Here is an 18661-nt window from a genome sequence, read left to right on the forward strand (position 1 = left end):
GGATGCTCTTAGCCTCTAAGTTCAAGGATCATTTCTGCTGGTGCTTAGGGGACCATATATAAGGAGGTGTCGGGATTCAACTACAGTCAGCTACATACAAGACTCAACCCCTGTATATTCTCTGTCTGTCTCTCTGTCTCTGTCTGGCTCTCTGTCTCTCTCTTTTGTTTTGGGCCACACCTGTTGACGCTCGGGGGTTATTCCTGGCTATGCACTCAGAAATCGCTCCTGGAGTGGGGGACCATATAAGACGCTAGGGGATCGAACCGAGATCCGTCCTAGGTTAGCGCTTGCAAAGCAGACAGACGTCTTACCTCTAGCACCACTGCTCCAGCCCCTCTCATTCTCTTTCTCTGCGGATCCCCAGCCCCCATCCTCTCAGCTATTACACTGAAAAAGGCAAGAAAACATTCCTGTCAGAGAAATGTGACAGGAAAGCAATGTGACCTTCCATGCTCTGGGTTTCAGTCCTGGGAGTCCCATGTCTGACCTTCACCTTCCAGAATGTAAATGACTAAAAGTTTGCATTGTTTTACTTGTTTTATGCCATTAAACTCATGGGGGTGTGGTTAGAATTGCAACCAATGAAAATTAATTTAGGAGTTAAACAGCTTCAGCGGAGTCCCTTCCTCATGCTACATATTCACTCGCCCATCCTTGACCATTTTTGCTTTGATTTTGGTTTGGGGACCCTGTGCTCAGGCTTACTCCTGACTCAGATTATTCCTGGCCATGCCTGGGACCAAGAGCAAGTTAGTCACATGCCAGCAAGGACCTTACCCACTATACTATCTCTTGGGCCCATTGATATCTTTTTCTTCCCTCAAAAACTTGATCCAACCCTTCCTGTCTTCTTCCTCTCACAGTAGTTCTCAGCATCCTCCTTTGAATATGTCAGGTGGTGAAAGCACAACTTTCTGTTTATAGGTCTGACTTCCATGTGGGCTCTGAGCTCCTCACAAGCCACTGAGGTATGTTGTAGCACCTCTGCCTAATCCAGGGCTTGAATCTTAGAGAGAAACAGAGGAAATGTTGCAGAGTAAAGAAGCAAATGGATTAGCAAATCCACCAGATGCTGAGCTGTATCAGAAGGCTGCCTGTCTCTTCTGAGGAAAGGGAAAGATGTCCAACCTGGTGTATGCTCCACCATGGAGCAGCCACTAGCTATCTCTGGGGAACTTCCTTCCTTTCTTTCTTTTTTTTTTTTTTAATTTTTATTGTGACCAAAGTGTATTACAAATCTTTCACTGCATCATTTATGGTACATAGTGACAATGATTGCAGGGCACATTCTCACACCCTCCAGTGCTGTCCTCCCTCCACCCCATATTCCCCAGACTCGTATCCCATATCTCCCTCCATTACCCCCCAGAATGCTAGTGCAACTGGTCTCCACTTTAGAGCTTGTTGTAGATTGAGCATCCATTCCACTGTCATTGGAGATAAAAAGGATAAGAAAAAAGGGAGAAAAAAATTGGTAACAACTACCAAAAAAAGAAAGAAGAGAGAAATAGAAAAAGAAAAATGGAAGAAAAAAAGAAAAAATGCACCCGGCAAATAAAAATAAAAATAAATCACCAAATAATAACCACAAGAGTGAAAAAGAAAGAGAAGAAAAATAAAGTAAAAAACTAACAAATCGGGGCCGGGAAGGTGGCGCTAGAGGTAAGGTGTATGCCTTGCAAGCGCTAGCGTAGGATGGACCTCGGTTCGATCCCCCGGCATCCCATATGGTCCCTCCAAGCCAGGAGCGATTTCTGAGTGCATAGCCAGGAGTAACCCCTGAGCATCAAACAGGTGTGGCCTAAAAAGGAAAAAAAAAAAAAGAAAAAGAAAAAGAAAAAAACTAACAAATGAAAACTAAACAAGAAAAAGTAGGGGTGCTGGAGTGGCAGGGTTTGGCGTTCCCCCCACTTTTTTTTTTTTTTTTTTTGCATAGGCACAGTAAGCATTGGGGAAGAAAGGGAATTCCCGTGGCCTAAGAGATTCAGGGTTTCTCCATCCTTGAAGCATACCATTATGGGATCAACCCCTGGCTCCATATATACTCATTACTCCATCCCAAAGGCTTTTTTGTGGTGCCAGGAAACTTTCCTCTCAGTTGTGTGTGAGAAAATCAAGCCACTATAGCTAGCGATTTTGGTATTTGCGCAGGTTATAGGTCAGGGTCTAGGATAGAGTCTTTATGGTTCTAGAGGTTCCTATCCATCATTGTTGTTGTGTTCAGTCTTCTGTAACACTTGCTTCCAGTTTTCGTTCAGTCCCTAAGCCGAAGCCTAGGATATTATGGATCCAAAGGTTCTGCTCAGTTTCTGTTGTCCAAATTGGGCCTCTGCAATAAGACATCTTGTTGTTGTTGTTGTTGTGTGTGTGTGTGTGTTTTTTATGAGTCCTGGGCTACACTTAGGGTAGGGTTTTCCTTATTGGTCCCACGGTAGGTTCTGTTCAGTCACAGTTATCAAAGTCAGTTTTCTGTTATTGGTGCTCTTATTTTTCACAGTTCAAAGGACGATACCTCTCCTGATTTCCATTTAGTGTTAGGTGATGTGATAGGACAACCTGGTCTTAGGTCAAGTTGTCCTTTCCTCATTGTCATATCAAAACTGGCATAAGTTGGTGCCAGAGCAGTATTATAAATCTCCCAATGGATCTTAGTTCCTGGTGGTGTTGCCCAGAGCTGTATCAGTTCTATGTCTGGAATCTGGGGTTTGGGATTGGACCAACACTGTCCAATCTCCTGGAGACTGCGTTGTATCCACATGACACATGTTCAGGATGGGAGGCACCCTTCTGCTATAAAAAGTGTGAGTTCTTATCCCTAGAAGATAAGATCTTGTTTCTGTGCCTATGGTTTCCCCTTATATTCCCCTTATTTTTACTGTGCCCATACAAAAACATATGGTGTCATACTGTGTTGCTGGTGTTATTCTGAGTAAGGATGACAGGCTGCACACACAGTCTCTGTGGTCTGGTTTTGATCTAAGCTTTTATCCCAGTCAAGGCTTTTTGTGCCAAGCAACACCAAAAATGGTAAGGATAGAGAAAAAATGTATATATTAAAATAGAACAAATAAATAAAACTGAGTTAAAAAGAAAAGGTATTCGAATAAAATAAGTGGTGGAGGAGGCTACCTATATATTTAGGAATACACAACTTAAGATGTATTATTATACAGGTATTGAGCTTCCATAAGCAATATAAGACTCCCAATTAGGTCTTTTGATATATTCTTGTGGGGAGTAAAAGCCATGGTACTTTTCGTATCACAGGCCTTGAATTTGAGTTTGAGACATGCTTTGCAACATTACGGGACCCTATAGTGTTCTTGAGCTGGGGGTTTTGCTGAAGCTGGTTCCTGTATAATGCAACAGTCCACGATGTGGTGGGGGTGAGAGAAGCCATCAAGCATGAGTCAGCAGATGTGCTGGTTGTAGTTCTTTGCCAAGGCATAAGAACGGGGACCCAGAGGGTGTCTTTCACTGAGGAGCTGGAAGGTGGTCTGTTGGGGTAGGAGGTCGGTCTTGGTGCCTACCGAGTTAGGAACTAAGGGTAAAGAGGGTTATATTAGGGGAAGATAACAGATCAGGATTGGGAGATGAGGGGGTAGAAGAGACACAGGGGTAGGGGAGAGGCAGTACATGATAGGGGCTATATACAATATATATATGAATTGTTTATGGTTTCAATTTGGAGTCAGTACAGAAAGTCACATCCACATAAAGACTGACTTTAAAGATCTATTTGAGTGTTATCATCCAAATCTTTGGCATTCCGTTTCCTTTCCTAGGAACCATCTAGAATAGAGAACATTTTTAGATAATGCTTTAAAAGTATATTTACCGTGCCGCATTCGCTCCCGCGTGGTTTTGAAAATGAGTATTAGTAAGAAAAGACACCACTGTCAGGGGTCCAGTATGCATAGAGAAGTTTCCCTCCACCCCCTCCCCCCAGAGCCCAGTTGCCAGACCTGGCCCTGAAGGCCAGTCTGGCATGGGAGGGATCTCGGTCTCCTGGACTAAGTGGTCAGTCAAGGAGGCCTTTGGCCAGCTGTCTACTCAGATTCCCAGCCATACCAGTAGAAGAGGAGCAGGAATCCTGGCATGTGGGGTCTTCTGGGTCCAGCGGCAGCCTCCCTATCCAGTTTGAAAATGCATGGGGGAGGAGTTTCCCTCCTCCCCATCCCCCCAGAGCTCAGTTGCCAGACCTGGTCTTGAAGGCCAGTCTGGCATGGGGGGATCTCGGTCTCCTGGACTAAGTGGTCAGTCCAGGAGGCCTTTGGCCAGCTGTCTGCCCAGATTCCCAGCCATGCCAGTAGAAGAGGAGCAGAAATCCTGGCATGTGGGGTCTTTCTATTTCTCTGTCCAAGTGGTGATTTCCTCTGTAATCACACATACTTGAGAACAAGGAGTTCAGCCAATAGGGGTCATTGCTGTTGGACTCTGAGCAGTCACATCAGTGAACTGAATTAAATTGTTAATGATTGAGTGTAGTCCTTGGCAAAAGCACTTCCATCTTCTAGTCACCTGTGGTGGCTAAGTCAGCCTCAGGAAGGTCTGGAAGGGCAGGAGAGGGACTATTAACAGTCACCTGATTTTCTGCCCTCAACTCATCTTTTTCTGAGCCCCATGTTAATTCTCCAAAATCGGGTTTCGAGCTACTTCTCCACTGTCTTCCCAGAGTGTGGGGTCTTGAAAACAAGACTCAAACTTGGCCAGGTCAGAACTGCTCAACTTCATTAACTCCTAAATCCCACTAAGCACCACCCATGCCTGTTTGTTGTTGTTGTTGTTGTTTTGGTTTGGGTTTTTCTGGGGGGTCACACCCAGTGGAGCTCAGGGTTTACTCCTGGTTCTGTGCTCAGAAATCGCTCCTGGCAGGCACAAGGGATCATATAAGATGCTGGGATTCAAACCACCATCCATCCTGGATTGGCTACTTGCAAGGCAAATGCCTTACCGCTGTGTTATCTCTCTGGCCCTCATGACTGTTTTGTTTTTTTAACCAAAAGTTCAATCATGAGCTGTAACAGAAAAACTAGAATTTTCCTAGAAGGGAGAAAACATTTTATCTTCAAATGTGGAGGTACTCAGTACTTGCCATTCCATCCTTTCTTTTAAAATAATGATATTTTGTTTTGTTTTATTAAGGATTTCCAGTTGGCTTATTATCAGTACACAACACATGACTCTAAATTAAAGCGAACTTTTTTTATTTGTTTCTTTGTTTGGTTGTTTTGTTTTGTTTTTGCACCACACCCGGCGGCAGTCATAGGTTACTCCTGACTCTACACTCAGAAAGTCCTACTGGCAGGCTTGGGAGACCATAAGGGATGGCAAGTATGGAACTAGGAGCAACAGGATCCAAGTCAAATGGCCTACCCACTGTGCTAGCACTTTGGTCCTAAAACTTTTTTTTTTTTTTTTTTTTTTTTTTTGGTTTTTGGGTCACACCCAGCAGTGCTGGGTTACTCCCAGCTCTGAGCTCAGAAATAGCTCCTGGGGCCGGAGAGATAGCATGGAGGTAAGGCGTTTGCCTCTCATGCAGGAGGTCATCGGTTCGAATCCCGGCGTCCCATATATGGTCCTCCCGTGCCTGCCAGGAGCAACTTCTGAGCCTGGAGCCAGGAATAACCCCTGAGCACTGCCGGGTGTGACCAAAAAAACACAAAAAAAAAAAAAAAAAAAAAAAAAAAAAAAGAAATAGCTCCTGGAAGGCACAGGGTTGTGTGTGAAGGGGGGGGGGGAACCATATGGGATGCCAGGATTCCAACCACCTCCATTCTGAATCAGCTGCGTGCAAGGCAAAAGCCCTACCGCTATGCTATCTCTTCGACCCAGCAAAAATAGTTTTTATTTATATATTTTATTTTAAAATTGAATCACCATGAGGATAGTTGGGGTTGTTTTTTTTTGTTTTTGTTTTTTTTTGTTTTTTGAAAGAGCAAGCAAGCAAGAAGAGAGACGAGCAAAAGAGAAGGGAGAAAACCGGCTTGAAGAACAAAATAATACAAAACAAACAAACAAACAACTCCAATTCATCCTTCTAGCCCTAGTGCCACCACGTCACCAGCGCCGAGGCTATTAGATGAAGCGTGGTCCTGGGTACCACTCACACCCAGCATCCTTAGGATGGGATGCAGCGAGGGCCCGCAGAGCCCGACAAGAAAAAGACTACAAGTCCCAGGATGCTTCGCGGCGGTGACGTCAGACGCGCGACGCCCCGCGAGGAGACAGACGTGGCAGAGCGAGCGAGCGCGGGCCGGAAAGCCCATTGGGGGGTGTCGGAGCCATGGCAGCCAGGGCGGGCGGGGGGCAGTGGGAGGTGGTGAAGAAGAACCGGCGGCCCGGGGCCGGCGGCCAGCGGCGGGGAGGCGGCGGGGACCGCCGGGCCCTCGGGGAGGCGAATGGAGTGCGGAAATACGACCTGACCCGTGAGTCCCCCCAGTTCCCAACCAGCCCCGGGCCTACCAGGAGCCCCGCCAGGACCCCGGGAATGGGGTCAGACACCCCCAGACCCTGCCCGGCGCGATCACACACACACCCCCTTACGGGTCCGTGTGGCCCCTGCAAGCTAGGTGTGTGCACATGAGCCTCCCATGCTGCAGATCATCCAGGAGGGTAAACTGAGGCTGGGGAAGTCAGGGGTGTGTGTGTGTCAGTGTCTCGGATCTGCTCTTTGCAGCTCAGCTCCAACGCACATCTCTGCCCCAGCCCCACCAGAGGGGTCTAAGAGTGGGGCAGAGCCTTCTTTCTGGTTTTTGGACACTAGGCCCCGATCACTCTTTAATGGGGTGCAGGGAAGGCTGGGGGTCCCCACCATGGGAGAAACGACCCAGCTGCTCACCCCGCACCAAGTGTCATCAAAGCTTACTACTTGTTCAGTGGAGAGTTGTCACTAGGAAGGAAGAGGAACTAGGGACACCCTCTCCCCACACCCCCAAAGCTAGCTGTCACACTAAGAGTCCACCGGGCACCCCACCTGTTCTTCTTAATTCCTGCTGATCAGATAGGACATGCCTCAGCGCGGGGGTGTAGCTGCGGCAAGGCCCTGGGGTGGATCCCCAAAACTGATCTGCGTGATCCACACACCCCCAGCTCTGCCTGCCAAGAAAGCCAGAGGGCAGGCACCATGCCCTGCTCGTGGGTCAGCCAGAAGGAAGGGGCCGATGGGAGGTGTCCCTGTAGGGAAAGTGCCCTCATGCTCAGGGACACCCTCTTTCTTTCTGGTCACTGCCCAGCTCCTATCCAGACCACGAGCACCCTGTATGAGCGAGGCTTCGAGAAACTCATGAAGCGGCAGAACAAGGAGCAGGTGCCCCCGCCTGCCGTGGAGCCCAAAAAGCCTGGGAACAAGAAGCCAGCCAAGAAGGCGGCTCCGGTCACCAAGCCGAACACGAAGCAGGGCCGGTTCCGCAGTCTGGAGGAGGCCCTGAAGGCTGTGAGTTTCCAATGGGGTGGAGGAGGACTTGAGGGGGCAGCTGAGGGACCTGTGGAATGTGGGGAATCTCTTGATGGAAGGATGGCACTAGGATAGGAGGCACCCCCACCCCTATGTAGAAAAGGAAACAGCTCATTTATAAGGAGCCTCCGGTTAATGATACAGAAGCCCTGAAGGCCCCGGAATGCCAAGGAAGGCATGAGGGAGACATATCTTGGGGTTGCTTGCCCCATGGGAGAAACCTTTCCTTTCCCCTCTGCCCGTCCTTCGCCCTTGAAGGGCCTCCATGTTTGTGGCCTTCCCGTCGGCAGTTCCAGCCGTCTCATCTCCTGAGAGCTAGACACAGCATTACCCCTCTTGTCATTTTGACCCTGGCTCCCCACTTCTATTGCATTCCCCCACACTCCTGACTCACCATCGCGGGGGGCCCTGTGTCCCTGGCAGCTGGACATAGCAGCTCTGCAGAAGGAGCTGGACCAGAGCCAGAACGTGTTCACCGGGAACCCGTCCGTGTGGCTGAAGGACTTGGCCAGCTATCTCAACTACAAGCTGCAGGCTCCACTCAGCGAACCTACCTTGAGCCAGCACACACACGGTTAGTGCTCTTAGGCCCTCTAGCTTGGACATGACCCATTCCCAGAAAGTTCTGAAAGAGCTCTATGGTGCCAGTGACCCCTGCCCCACTGTCTCAAGGCCCACGGGTGATGAGAGCTGCTCTTAAATCCTGTCAAAGGTTCTGCTCCTTCTTGGGGATAGGGAGGCCACCAGCAGGGACCTCAGTTTCCCTCTTCCGGCCAGCCCAGCACTCATGTGGGGCCCCGGTCCCAGATTATCCCTACAGCCTGGTGAGCCGGGAGCTGAGGGCCATCATTCGGGGGCTGCTGACCAAGGCAGCGGGGTCTGTGGAGCTCTTTTTCGACCACTGTCTCTTCACCATGCTGCAAGAGCTGGACAAGACGCCAGGTGAGGAGTGAGGGTGGGCAGCTCTGCCCTGGCTTGGCACCTGCTCCCCACCCAGAGTGCCCAGATGGTGACATTAATCTCAGCAGACAAACACACTCCCCGGCCACTCCTGGGAAGGGAGAAAGTGGGAATTTGGGTTTCCTTTCTCCTGTGTCTGGGCCTGCAGCTGCTAGAAGGGCGATTTACAGCTGGGGGTCCCCAACTAGGGGAGGTCTAAGAACATGGGTCTCTCCAGGGGAATCGCTGCATGGTTATCGCATCTGTATCCAGGCCGTGCTGCAGGACAAACCCAAGATTGTGACTGCAAACCTGGGCAAGGTGAGAGCAAAGAGGTGTGGGGGACCGCAGGGGACAGGGCAGAGTCTGTATTGCTGGCAGGGGGTGCCATCTGTGCCTCTATCAGTCTACTTAGGCAGCAGATACTACTGGACCTGTTTTATAGATAGGAAGACTGAGGCTCAGAACAAGGGCCTTACTTAACTAGAGTCAGTCAGCTAGTAAATGGCTCATGTGCGTGGCAACTGCAGGCCGGAGCCAGAGCATAGGCCCTGTGTCATTTAATCGCCCTTGCACCTCACCTGCTCATGGCCCCACTCCCCCATTTGACATCTCTGCCTGCCCGGCTTTGGGGGTCCTCCTGCTGTTTCGCACTCCCAACCAGCTTTCCCCCCACCCTCTCCCCACAGTTCCTCGAATTGCTGAGTTCCCACCAGAGCCGACCGGTCAAGTGTCTGACCATCATGTGGGCCATGGGTCAGGCCGGGTTTGCCAACCTCCCCGACGGCCTGAGAGGTAAGGAGGACGAGGCAGTCAGGTCTGGGGGGGCCCAGAGGCGCTTCTGTAGTGTCCTCAGGCCCCCAGCTAAGGGTCTCTGCCCTGTCTCCGCAGTGTGGTTGGGCATCATGATGCCAGTCCTGGGCATCAAGTCCCTGTCACCCTTTGCCATCTCCTACCTAAACCGGCTGCTCCTGTGAGTACCAGGGGGCCAGGAGGGAAAGTAGAATTGGGGGGGGGGGGACTATGAGGGAAGATGGGGCATCTATGTTGGTCTGTGTAGGGATCATGCCAGGCTGGTGGTCTTCAGCGAATCGGTTTCTCCCCCCTCCAGGATGCACTCCAACCTCACCAAGGGCTTCGGCATGATTGGGCCCAAGGACTTGTTTCCACTTCTGGACTTTGCCTATATGCCCAACAACTCGCTGACGCCCAGGTAGGATCTCCCCGTGGGGCCAGAGCCTGGCCGGGCCATCTGCAACTGTCCCTTCCCCTCCAGCCACCCAAAAGTCACAGTCACTGCCGCCCCAGATTGCATGCTCCTTTGGCATATTCAGCACGAGGGTGGCTGGCAAGGGTGTGAGGCTACAGGAGGGACATGGTGGGGCCTCCCTAGCGACACCCTGGGGGCGGGTGGGGGGGGAGCCGCAGTGCTTGAGCTGACTTCTTCCCCCAGCCTGCAGGAGCAGCTGTGCCAGCTCTACCCTCGTCTGAAGGTACTGGCGTTCGGGGCAAAGCCAGAAACCACTCTGCACACCTACTTCCCCTCTTTCCTGTCCAGAGTCACCCCAAGCTGCCCTGCCAACATGAAGAAAGAGGTGAGGGGGCCAGAGCAGGAGCACGGTGGGTAGGGCTTGGCTGACCCAGGTGCGATTCCGGCACTGCTGAGTACTGCTAGTACTCAGCACTCCTGAGTACTGCTAGGTGTTCAAAAACCAAAAAAATTAAAAGAGGTGAGGCTGCAGTGGGCCCGCCAGAGGACCCCTCCCTCCTTCCAGGCTCTTTCCCCTTCAGGGGTGTCTGGAACCTAGCTCAGCTTTTCCCACCAAGAAGAGAGGGGGTGCTTCAGGAGACCCTCTCGGCTCTCCCCTCCCCAGTGCCCCAGCACACTCCCTCCTGTCTCCCAACCAGCTCCTTAGCAGTCTGACCGAGTGCCTGACAGTGGACCCCCTCAGCATCAGCGTCTGGAGGCAGCTGTACCCCAAGCACCTGTCACAGTCCAGGCAGGTGGGGGGGTGCCTCAACCCACACAGGGACCCCTTCCTTCAGGCTCCCAGGCTGGCCCTGGTAGGAGCAGGAGCTGGACACTTGTCGCTGGGTGCGGTTGGGGTCGGGAGCCCAGGGTGTGGGGTCAGGTGGGTCCTGTGCTGAAGAAGGTGAGTGGGCTGACGGCCAGGGTTTGTGTCCCCCACAGCGTGCTGCTGGAGCACCTGCTCAGTTCCTGGGAGAAGGTCCCCCAGAAGGTGAGGGGTAGGGTTTGGGGGCTACTTTCCCTGCACTTGACCTAGGCTGGCCAGAGACTCAGGGGTTCCCTCGGGCCACAGTCTGGCCCTGAGCTCGGATTTGGCTTACTGTATAGACACAGAAGTCCTTGCAAGAAACGGTGCAGTCCTTCCGGCTCACCAACCAGGAGCTTCTGCAGAAGAACAGCGGAAACCCAGATGCCATGGCCTGTGAGGCGGCCTGCAAGGTGATAACTGTGCCCAGCGCACCGGTGGGAGGGGGCCCTATGGATTTTCCGCCTCACCTGTCATTGGCGCCCTTTACCCCTGGGGTACTGGAAGGCTGAGCGTGAGGCCAGCCCTGCTCCCTCTGACCACCACCCGCACCCCTCTAGGCCCTGACACAGCAGACACGGGGCCTCCGGCTGCCCTGGACCCGGCTCCTGCTGCTGCTGCTCGTCTTTGCCATGGGTTTCCTGTGCCACGACTTCCACTCTCATAGCTCCTTCCAGGGTGAGCAGGGATTGGCAGGCCGGCACAGGACCTGGCACTGTGGCTTCAGGGTCTCACTGGAGTTGGTGGTACTCAGAGAGGGTTCCCTGTTAGTCTATGATCACAGTCAATAAGGGATTTGGGAGTGGCCAGACCCTCAAATCCATAGTTTCCTGGGGATGTGAGCATCTGGGATCTAAGGCCCAGTTGTCCCTGTACTCTGGGGCTGGGTGCCTATGCAGGGGGGCCACTTCAACCCAGCTCACTTAACACCCCCTTCCTCAGCCTCCCTTTCCGGCCGCTTGCTTCACTCCTCTGGCTTCCTGCCCGCTGGCCAGTGGGCTTGTACACAACTCTATACCTACGGCCTGCACGGCTACAGGTGAGTGCCCAGACAAACGGCGGATGAGCAGTTCTGCCCAGGAGTGGACAGACTGTGGTTTTTCTTCCCCTAGGCATTCTTGGGGGGCTGAGCCACTAAGGAAAACCGCTTTCTCCCCTCTATCTTCTGCAGCTGGATGGAGGAGACACTGCCCATCTGGGGTGCCCAGCTGCTGACTGTGGCAAGACCCAGCTTGCAGCTGGCCTGGGACCACACCAATGCCACCATCAGCTTCCTCTCTGCACACTGTGCTGCCCACCTGACCTGGCTGGGAGACAGTATCAGCAGCCTCTCACACAGGGTAGGTTGAGGGCGGGCAGTGAGCCCGAAGAGGGCTGGTCTCGCCCAAGGCAGCCAGCCTAGTACCCAGGGAGTCTCCAGTTCTCTGGCCCTCTGAGTCCACCCCACCTGCCCTGTCCCTTGCAGACCCAGTTGTCCGCTGTCCTAGAGCAGTTGGTGCAGGGCTTGAGGGAGCTGCTACTGCTGCTGCATCAGAATGTGCTGCAGCCTTGCTGGTTCCTGCTGCTGGACAGCCTGGCCCGAGCCCAAAGCCACTGCCGTGAGGCCTGCAGGTGAGACCTGTGGCCTGCGCCCTGCTGCTCACTCAGCCCTTGGTAACTTGAGAGGCAGATAATGGATCTGGTGGCCAGATAGCCTGAAGGGCTGCCCCCTCCCTGCCTGACACACAATGTCCTTTTCTCCAGAGGTGAGGTGACCTGGGACTGCGTGAAGACACAGCTCAGCGAGGCCGCGCTCTGGACCTGGCTCCGTCTACAGGACATGACGGGGGCTTGCTTGGACCGGGTGCTGGCCATGATACCCCAACAGTAGCCCTGGCCACTGGCTCCTGTTCGGAGCAGGCCCTCGGAGAAGAGTGGATGTGGGGGGCACAGTCCGCCTCAGGGCATCTCTCTGTTACTTGGTGCCAGAATTCTGTCTCCTAGGCAAACGACCGGTAGCCTCTGGCCCGGTTCTCACCTCTGTGGGGTGGGTCCGGCCCAGACCTCACCTGCTGCCCACAGAACCACTGGACACTTCTCTGGCCCTGTGGCTCTTGAGTCCCAGTCTCTGTCCACATCTCCCTCTCCTGTTCCCTGCTCCCCTCTTCCTTCCATCTCTGAAAGGCCCAGGCTTCACCAAGGGGTCCCTTGGGCAAATGGCTGAGGATGCCGCAACCACAACCTTGGCCACCACAGAGGAGCCAGCTGGTGCCCCCAGTGGGCAGCAGCTTCCTTGTTGTGCTGTTCGTGGGCTTGAAGACACAGTGGAGAGGGGCCTTGCACTGGCCCTTCATTCAGCTTCATTCTTGCACTGGCCCTTCATTCTTCACCCCGGCAGTGCTGTCCTCCATTCTGAAAGGCAGAGGGTTATGAGGCTGCAGCCCAGGGACACCTCTGGCACCACAGACTGCAGCTGCAGTTCCCGGCTCTATGTGCAGGAGGAATAAAGAACACCCGATTTCTAGCTTTGCTCTTGTATTCTTATCCTGCATGTGGGCTGGTACCATGACACATTTTGGGAGAGTTTTCCAGGGCACAGGCCCCGGGAGGGAAGCTCTGGGGGCTCCCAACCATCCACAGGGTTGCACTGTTATAGTTTCTGAGCAGCCCTGTGTTGTCTGGATTGTAACATGTGGTTCATGTCCCAAGATCTGCTTTGTAGGTCCAGTAGGTTGTACTTGAGAAAAGTAGGCAAGGGGCTGGGGAGCTGGCACCAAAGCTAGAGCACATGCTGGGCATGTGCAGAGCCCCCAGTTTGATCCCTGACACCCTGTGACTTCCCACCTGTGACTATCAGGTGTTGGACTGGTGGCCCCCAGAACCACTGTGAAGGACCTGGGGGTGGGGTGGGGGAGGAGGCTGGAGAAAGCTCACAGGACTGGTCCATGCCTGAGCTCAATTCCTCGTGCTGCAACAAGGAACCACTGCACTGATAGCCCCAAAAAAGGGCTCATCCCCCTGCCTCTGAGGGATAGTACAGTGGTAAGGCGCTTGCCTTGCACGTGACGACCCAGGATGAACCCAGGTTTTAGCCATGGCATCCCATACGGTCTCTTGAGCCTGCTAGGAGTGATTTCTGAACGATGCCACATGTGACTCAAAACAAAATAAAGATTTGCTCCCAACAGGAGGTGTGGCCCAGTGATGCTGCTTGTTCAGGGGTCCCAGATGTGATCACTGGCACCAAGGAAGGCAGATCTAAGGGGTCTGCTAAGTATCAGAGTATAAATACTTGGCATGTAGAGGAGACTTGTGTTCAGTTTCTGGCCCCTGGGGTTCCCTGTGCAGCTCTGAATATGCCTGCCACCAGGAGCTCTTATCTTGTCTCCTATATATATATACATATATATATATTTTAGTTTTTGGGCCACACCCGGCGGTGCTCAGGGGTTACTCCTGGCTGTCTGCTCAGAAATAGCTCCTGGCAGGCACGGGGGACCATATGGGACACCGGGATTCGAACCAACCACCTTTGGTCCTGGATCGGCTGTTTGCAAGGCAAACACCGCTGTGCCATCTCTCTGGGCCCTTGTCTCCTATATTCTTAATTTTGACTTGTTCTAAGCCAGACAAGCATGTGTTTCTTTCCTTGAATGTTTAGAAAAATGTGTGCACCCCGTGCCTGAAGGATGGGCAGGCATTATGCTGGCTCTGAGTCTTGAGCAGGTGCCCTCCACCTCAGGGCTGACAGCACCACCATGGACGTCCTGCCATACAGTCCACAGACCTGCCTTGCATACTCTCTCTCTGAGAATCTGCACAGCACACACAGCAGTTCCCTTTGCAGGACAGTGGCATCGCGCTTCATGCCAGAATAAAAGTCTGTCTGCTGGAGGCTGGTCATGCCAGTCAGGCCTTTCCTGGGGCCCCAAACGTCCATTTTCTCCTATCAGAACACACAAGCTCAATTTTCACATTAGGCATTTCGAAACTCACCTAGATTCAGATAAACAAGAAAGGGGGTGTTGCTGGGGAGCCTAGTTGGCAAGGGTGCGGGACAAGAAAAATGACAACGCCACCCTGTGTGGTGACTCCAGCAACCGGTCGAGTGAATGTAGAGTTGACAGCCCGGAACGGCTGCCCATCACCCCCAGGCTCTAGCTCCCCTACTGTGGCCCCCTCATTTCTAACACTGCCCCAGGGTGCAACACTATAGGTTAGTGGAGGTTCCTGCCAACACACTTAACTTTTTCTGTCCTGGATTTTAGGCCACAGCTGGCTTATTCCTTCTCTGTGCTCAGGGATCTGTGCTCAGGATTTGGGAGACCATATGAAGTGCTGGGGATCAAATCTAGATCTGCCACTTGCAAAGCAAGCACCCTACCCACTGTACTATCTCTCAGGTCTCCTCACTTAGATCATAATCATTTGACCCAATAATGGAATGGTCCAGAATTTTTCCTCTTTGTCAGGAGTCCAACAACATTACACCGGCTGCCCCATAAAACTAATCTAGACATTCAGGCGATTCAACTTTGCTGGAACATTGGATCAGAAGCCCACACTGGGCTAGTGAATTGAACCTATGTGTTGCTGACCGTGACAGACACCTCTGCCACATCTGGATGTCTGATCTTCCCTGCACAGCTGGAGCATCATGGGCTTGTGTAGGGAGGCAGCAGGGCTGTTTGAGTCATTGCCACTTCTTATCGGGAGTCTCTAGCAGGACTCCTCCCAGATGCTTCTTTCTGATTCTGTCTTCTGGCTCCCTTGCTAGTCTCCAGTATGGGAACCCTGTCAGCAGTCTCAGAGCAAGGCAGTTTGCAGGCATGCTGATGTGCCAGATACAGATGGTGGTTGAGCCCACCCATATGGCCTTGCTGGTCCCCAAGCACTACCTCCATAAGGATTGGGCTTTTTCCTGGTCCTGGCCTATTACAGAGTGACTTAGTTCAGCACCTGTTAACAGCACAAAAATCGCAGTTGGATGATCCCTGAGCACTTTAGTACATCTGTCTCCTGAAGGCTTTAGGTCAAACTTCCAAAGTGAGTGATCTCAGGCATGGAATTATGGGTATGAGTTGTACAATGACAGTCCCAGGTACAACTGAGGGAAACAGTATTTGTTCATGTTGAAGGGCAGATTCCCAGGTGAATTTTTAAAATTACCTTTGGAAAGCTGTGCTTTAGGTGAACATTTAAAGTAATCTATCCCACCAGAGTTGCAAAATAAATAAATGAAGTAATCCATCACATATTCTTCATAGTTCCCTCAAATGAGTTTGAAAGTGGGCTGGAGAGAGAGTACAGAGAGTAGGACACTGCTTGGCAATTACTGAAAATGAATTAAAAATTAATAATATATTTAAACATTGTGATTACAAACATGATTGTATGCCACGGCAGCTCCAGTGGAGTCCATGACATGGTGAAAGCTATGTTCTCGGACCTGAGGCAAAAGCTTCATGGAAGTTAGTCTCCTGGAACAGTCACAGGCGGTCCCAAAGTAAGAAAATATCCCCCATGTCATGCACCGCTTCTGGGAACAATGGTGATTGTTTGTCTTACTCCATGCTACAGTAACCTGAGAACACTAGGTTCTATAAAAAACCCACAACATAATTATTTGAGAACATGTTAATGATTTTACGAATCACACAGAAACTTCTGAGAATGATTTTTTAGAAAAGAAGTATTTACTAGGGCCCAAAGAGATAGCACAGCGGCGTTTGCCTTGCAAGCAGCCCATCCAGGACCAAAGGTGGTTGGTTCAAATCCCGGTGTTCCATATGGTCCCCTGTGCCTGCCAGGAGCTATTTCTGAGCAGACAGCCAAGAGTAACCCCTGAGCACCGCCGGGTGTGACCCAAAAACCAAAAAAAAAAAAGAAGTATTTACTAGAAAATCAAGGAATTTTGCTTAAAAGCTATCACTAATATTCTGTGCTTAAAAGCTATCATTAAGGAGCCGGAAAGATAGCATGGAGGTAAGGTGGTTGCCTTTCATGCAGAAGGATGGTTCAAAAATCCTGGCATCCCATATGGTGCCCTGTGCCTGCCAGGGGCGATTTCTGAGCATAGAGCCAGGAGTAACCCAAAAAAAAGCTATCATTAATATTTTTAATAATAGTAAGAATCATTTAGCCATAACTGAATCATTTATAAATAGGAAAGTCTCTGATAGAAAAATCTAGGGAAGGGGCCGGGCGGTAGCGCTAGAGATAAGGTGCCTGCCTTGCCTGCGCTAGCCTTGGATGGACCATGGTTCGATCCCGCGGTTTCCCATATGGTCCCCCAAGCCAGGAACGACTTCTGAGCGCATAGCCAGGAGTAACCCCTGAGCATCACCGGGTGTGGCCCCAAAAAAACAAAAACAAAAAAACAAAAACAAAAAAAAAAAAAGAAAAATCTAGGGAAAAACCTATAGCATAAAACCTGACAGCTGGAGACACTTGAAGGACTGTGACAGATTCATATGAGTGTCCCTATAATACAGCAGAAATAGATCAGGTAAAGGAAACAGGATTTCTTATGTTTCTAAGAAAAAGCAAAGTACATGATGGTTATATCTAATATAGGACTAGACTATGGCCCACTTAGCATAGGATTAACTACACCTGATCCCTCACCTTATACAAGAGTGTATGATGAGACTGGTAACAGAGGAGTAGTACATGAAGGAAAAGGAGTGTCTTATTATAAATTTCCCTTTTTAGAAATATTAAGAGCAATGCCTCTTTAATGTCATCTTACACAGGAACAAAAGGATTTACTAAAAAGGTAAATAAAGAAGGCTGTGGAAGGCTTGGACCAAAGCAGTACATGATTGAAGACCTAAACCTGGACCCCCAAATATAGATTTAAAATGGTGGATTTATAACATATTAAATATTAAAAAAAATACTGCTTACAACCCAGACTGGGCAGGTTTCTAAAATCAAGCAAAGATTAACCACTTTAACCATTAGTCTTAGGTCATATAGTAAATGTAGACAATCACCAGAGTGCCATTGTTTAAAAATAGTAAGATTTGATCTGACTCTTGATAAGGTCAGCATGCCTAGAAAATTGCTAATATTGGGGTGGACAGGAGGGAGATCTGTAACATCGATGAAAATGTTACACTGGTGAAGATAGTGTTCTCTGCATGACCGAAACCCAACTACAATCATATCTGTAATCAAGCTGTTTAAATAAAGATATATATATATATTTAAAAAAAAAGAAAATTGCTAATATGTGTTAAATATATGTTGGAATGAGAAACCTGTAAATTAATGTATTTTAATTTTTTGCTAATATCCTGCTGTTGGATGTATAAATAACCTAGAGAAATAAATGCAGTTGCTTTGTAGTAGAGGCTCAAGCCAAAGCTCTTAGCCACTTTCCAGCACCCTTGCCCACCTGTCTTCCGAGGAGGACGCAAGTGCTGCCTTCCGATGGCTGAGCGGTCTGCGGCAATTGTAGTTGAGTTTCAATCATAAAAAGAACAACCCTCTTCACCAATGCAACATTCCCACCACCAATGTCCCCCATCTTCCTTCTCCCCCATCCCCTGTCTGTATTTGAGACAGACATTTTACTTAAAATATATTTTTAAGTAAACCAGAGACCAGTGCATATTTTTAAATATTTTTATTTTTGTTTATTTTTATGTATTTATTTTATTATTTTATATTTATTTATTTTTAAATAAATCAACGATAGCACAGTGGGTAGGGCATTTGCCTTGCACGAGGCTGATCAGGGTTCAACCCCCAGTATCCCATATGGTTCCCTGAGCCTATCAAGAGTAATTCCTGGGCCGGAGAGATAGCATGGAGGTAAGGCGTTTACCTTTCATGCAGGAGGTCATCGGTTCGAATCCCGGCATCCCATATGGTCCCCCGTGCCTGCCAGGAGCAATTTCTGAGCACGGAGCCAGGAAAAACCCCTGAGCACTGCCGGGTGTGACCCAAAAACCACAAAAAAAAAAAAAAAAAAAAGAGTAATTCCTGAGTGCAGAACCAGGAGTAAGGAGTAACCCCTGAGTACAACCAGATATAACCCCCAAACCAAAAGCATACCAAAAAAATCACAACAGCAAAAAAAAAAAAAAAAAACACAGTTACACACAGGTACTTATAGCAGTCGTATTCATAATTGCCAATATTTGGAATCATCCAAGAGGACACGAGGATAAACTGTGGTAAAAGTGGGCAATGAAATATTATTTAAACCTAAAAAAAGAAA

At 50.3% G+C, this 18661-nt stretch overlaps 1 protein-coding gene across 1 annotated transcript; it reads left to right on the plus strand.

The window, feature by feature from the left end:
- Positions 1-6267: 6267 nt before the first annotated feature.
- TMEM214 (transmembrane protein 214) lies at positions 6268-12605 on the plus strand. The gene is made up of 17 exons (XM_049785000.1): positions 6268-6431; positions 7239-7438; positions 7883-8033; positions 8267-8401; positions 8637-8719; positions 9088-9193; positions 9290-9371; positions 9510-9611; positions 9852-9993; positions 10307-10398; positions 10590-10638; positions 10755-10865; positions 11013-11130; positions 11395-11491; positions 11624-11792; positions 11918-12063; positions 12196-12605. Exons 1-17 carry the CDS (start codon positions 6290-6292, stop codon positions 12320-12322), a joined length of 2052 nt encoding a protein of 683 aa, XP_049640957.1. The 5' UTR covers positions 6268-6289; the 3' UTR covers positions 12323-12605.
- The last annotated feature ends 6056 nt before the right edge of the window (positions 12606-18661 follow it).

This window comes from Suncus etruscus, chromosome 12, assembly GCF_024139225.1.
Source record: "Suncus etruscus isolate mSunEtr1 chromosome 12, mSunEtr1.pri.cur, whole genome shotgun sequence".
Classification (NCBI taxonomy): Eukaryota; Metazoa; Chordata; class Mammalia; order Eulipotyphla; family Soricidae; genus Suncus; species Suncus etruscus.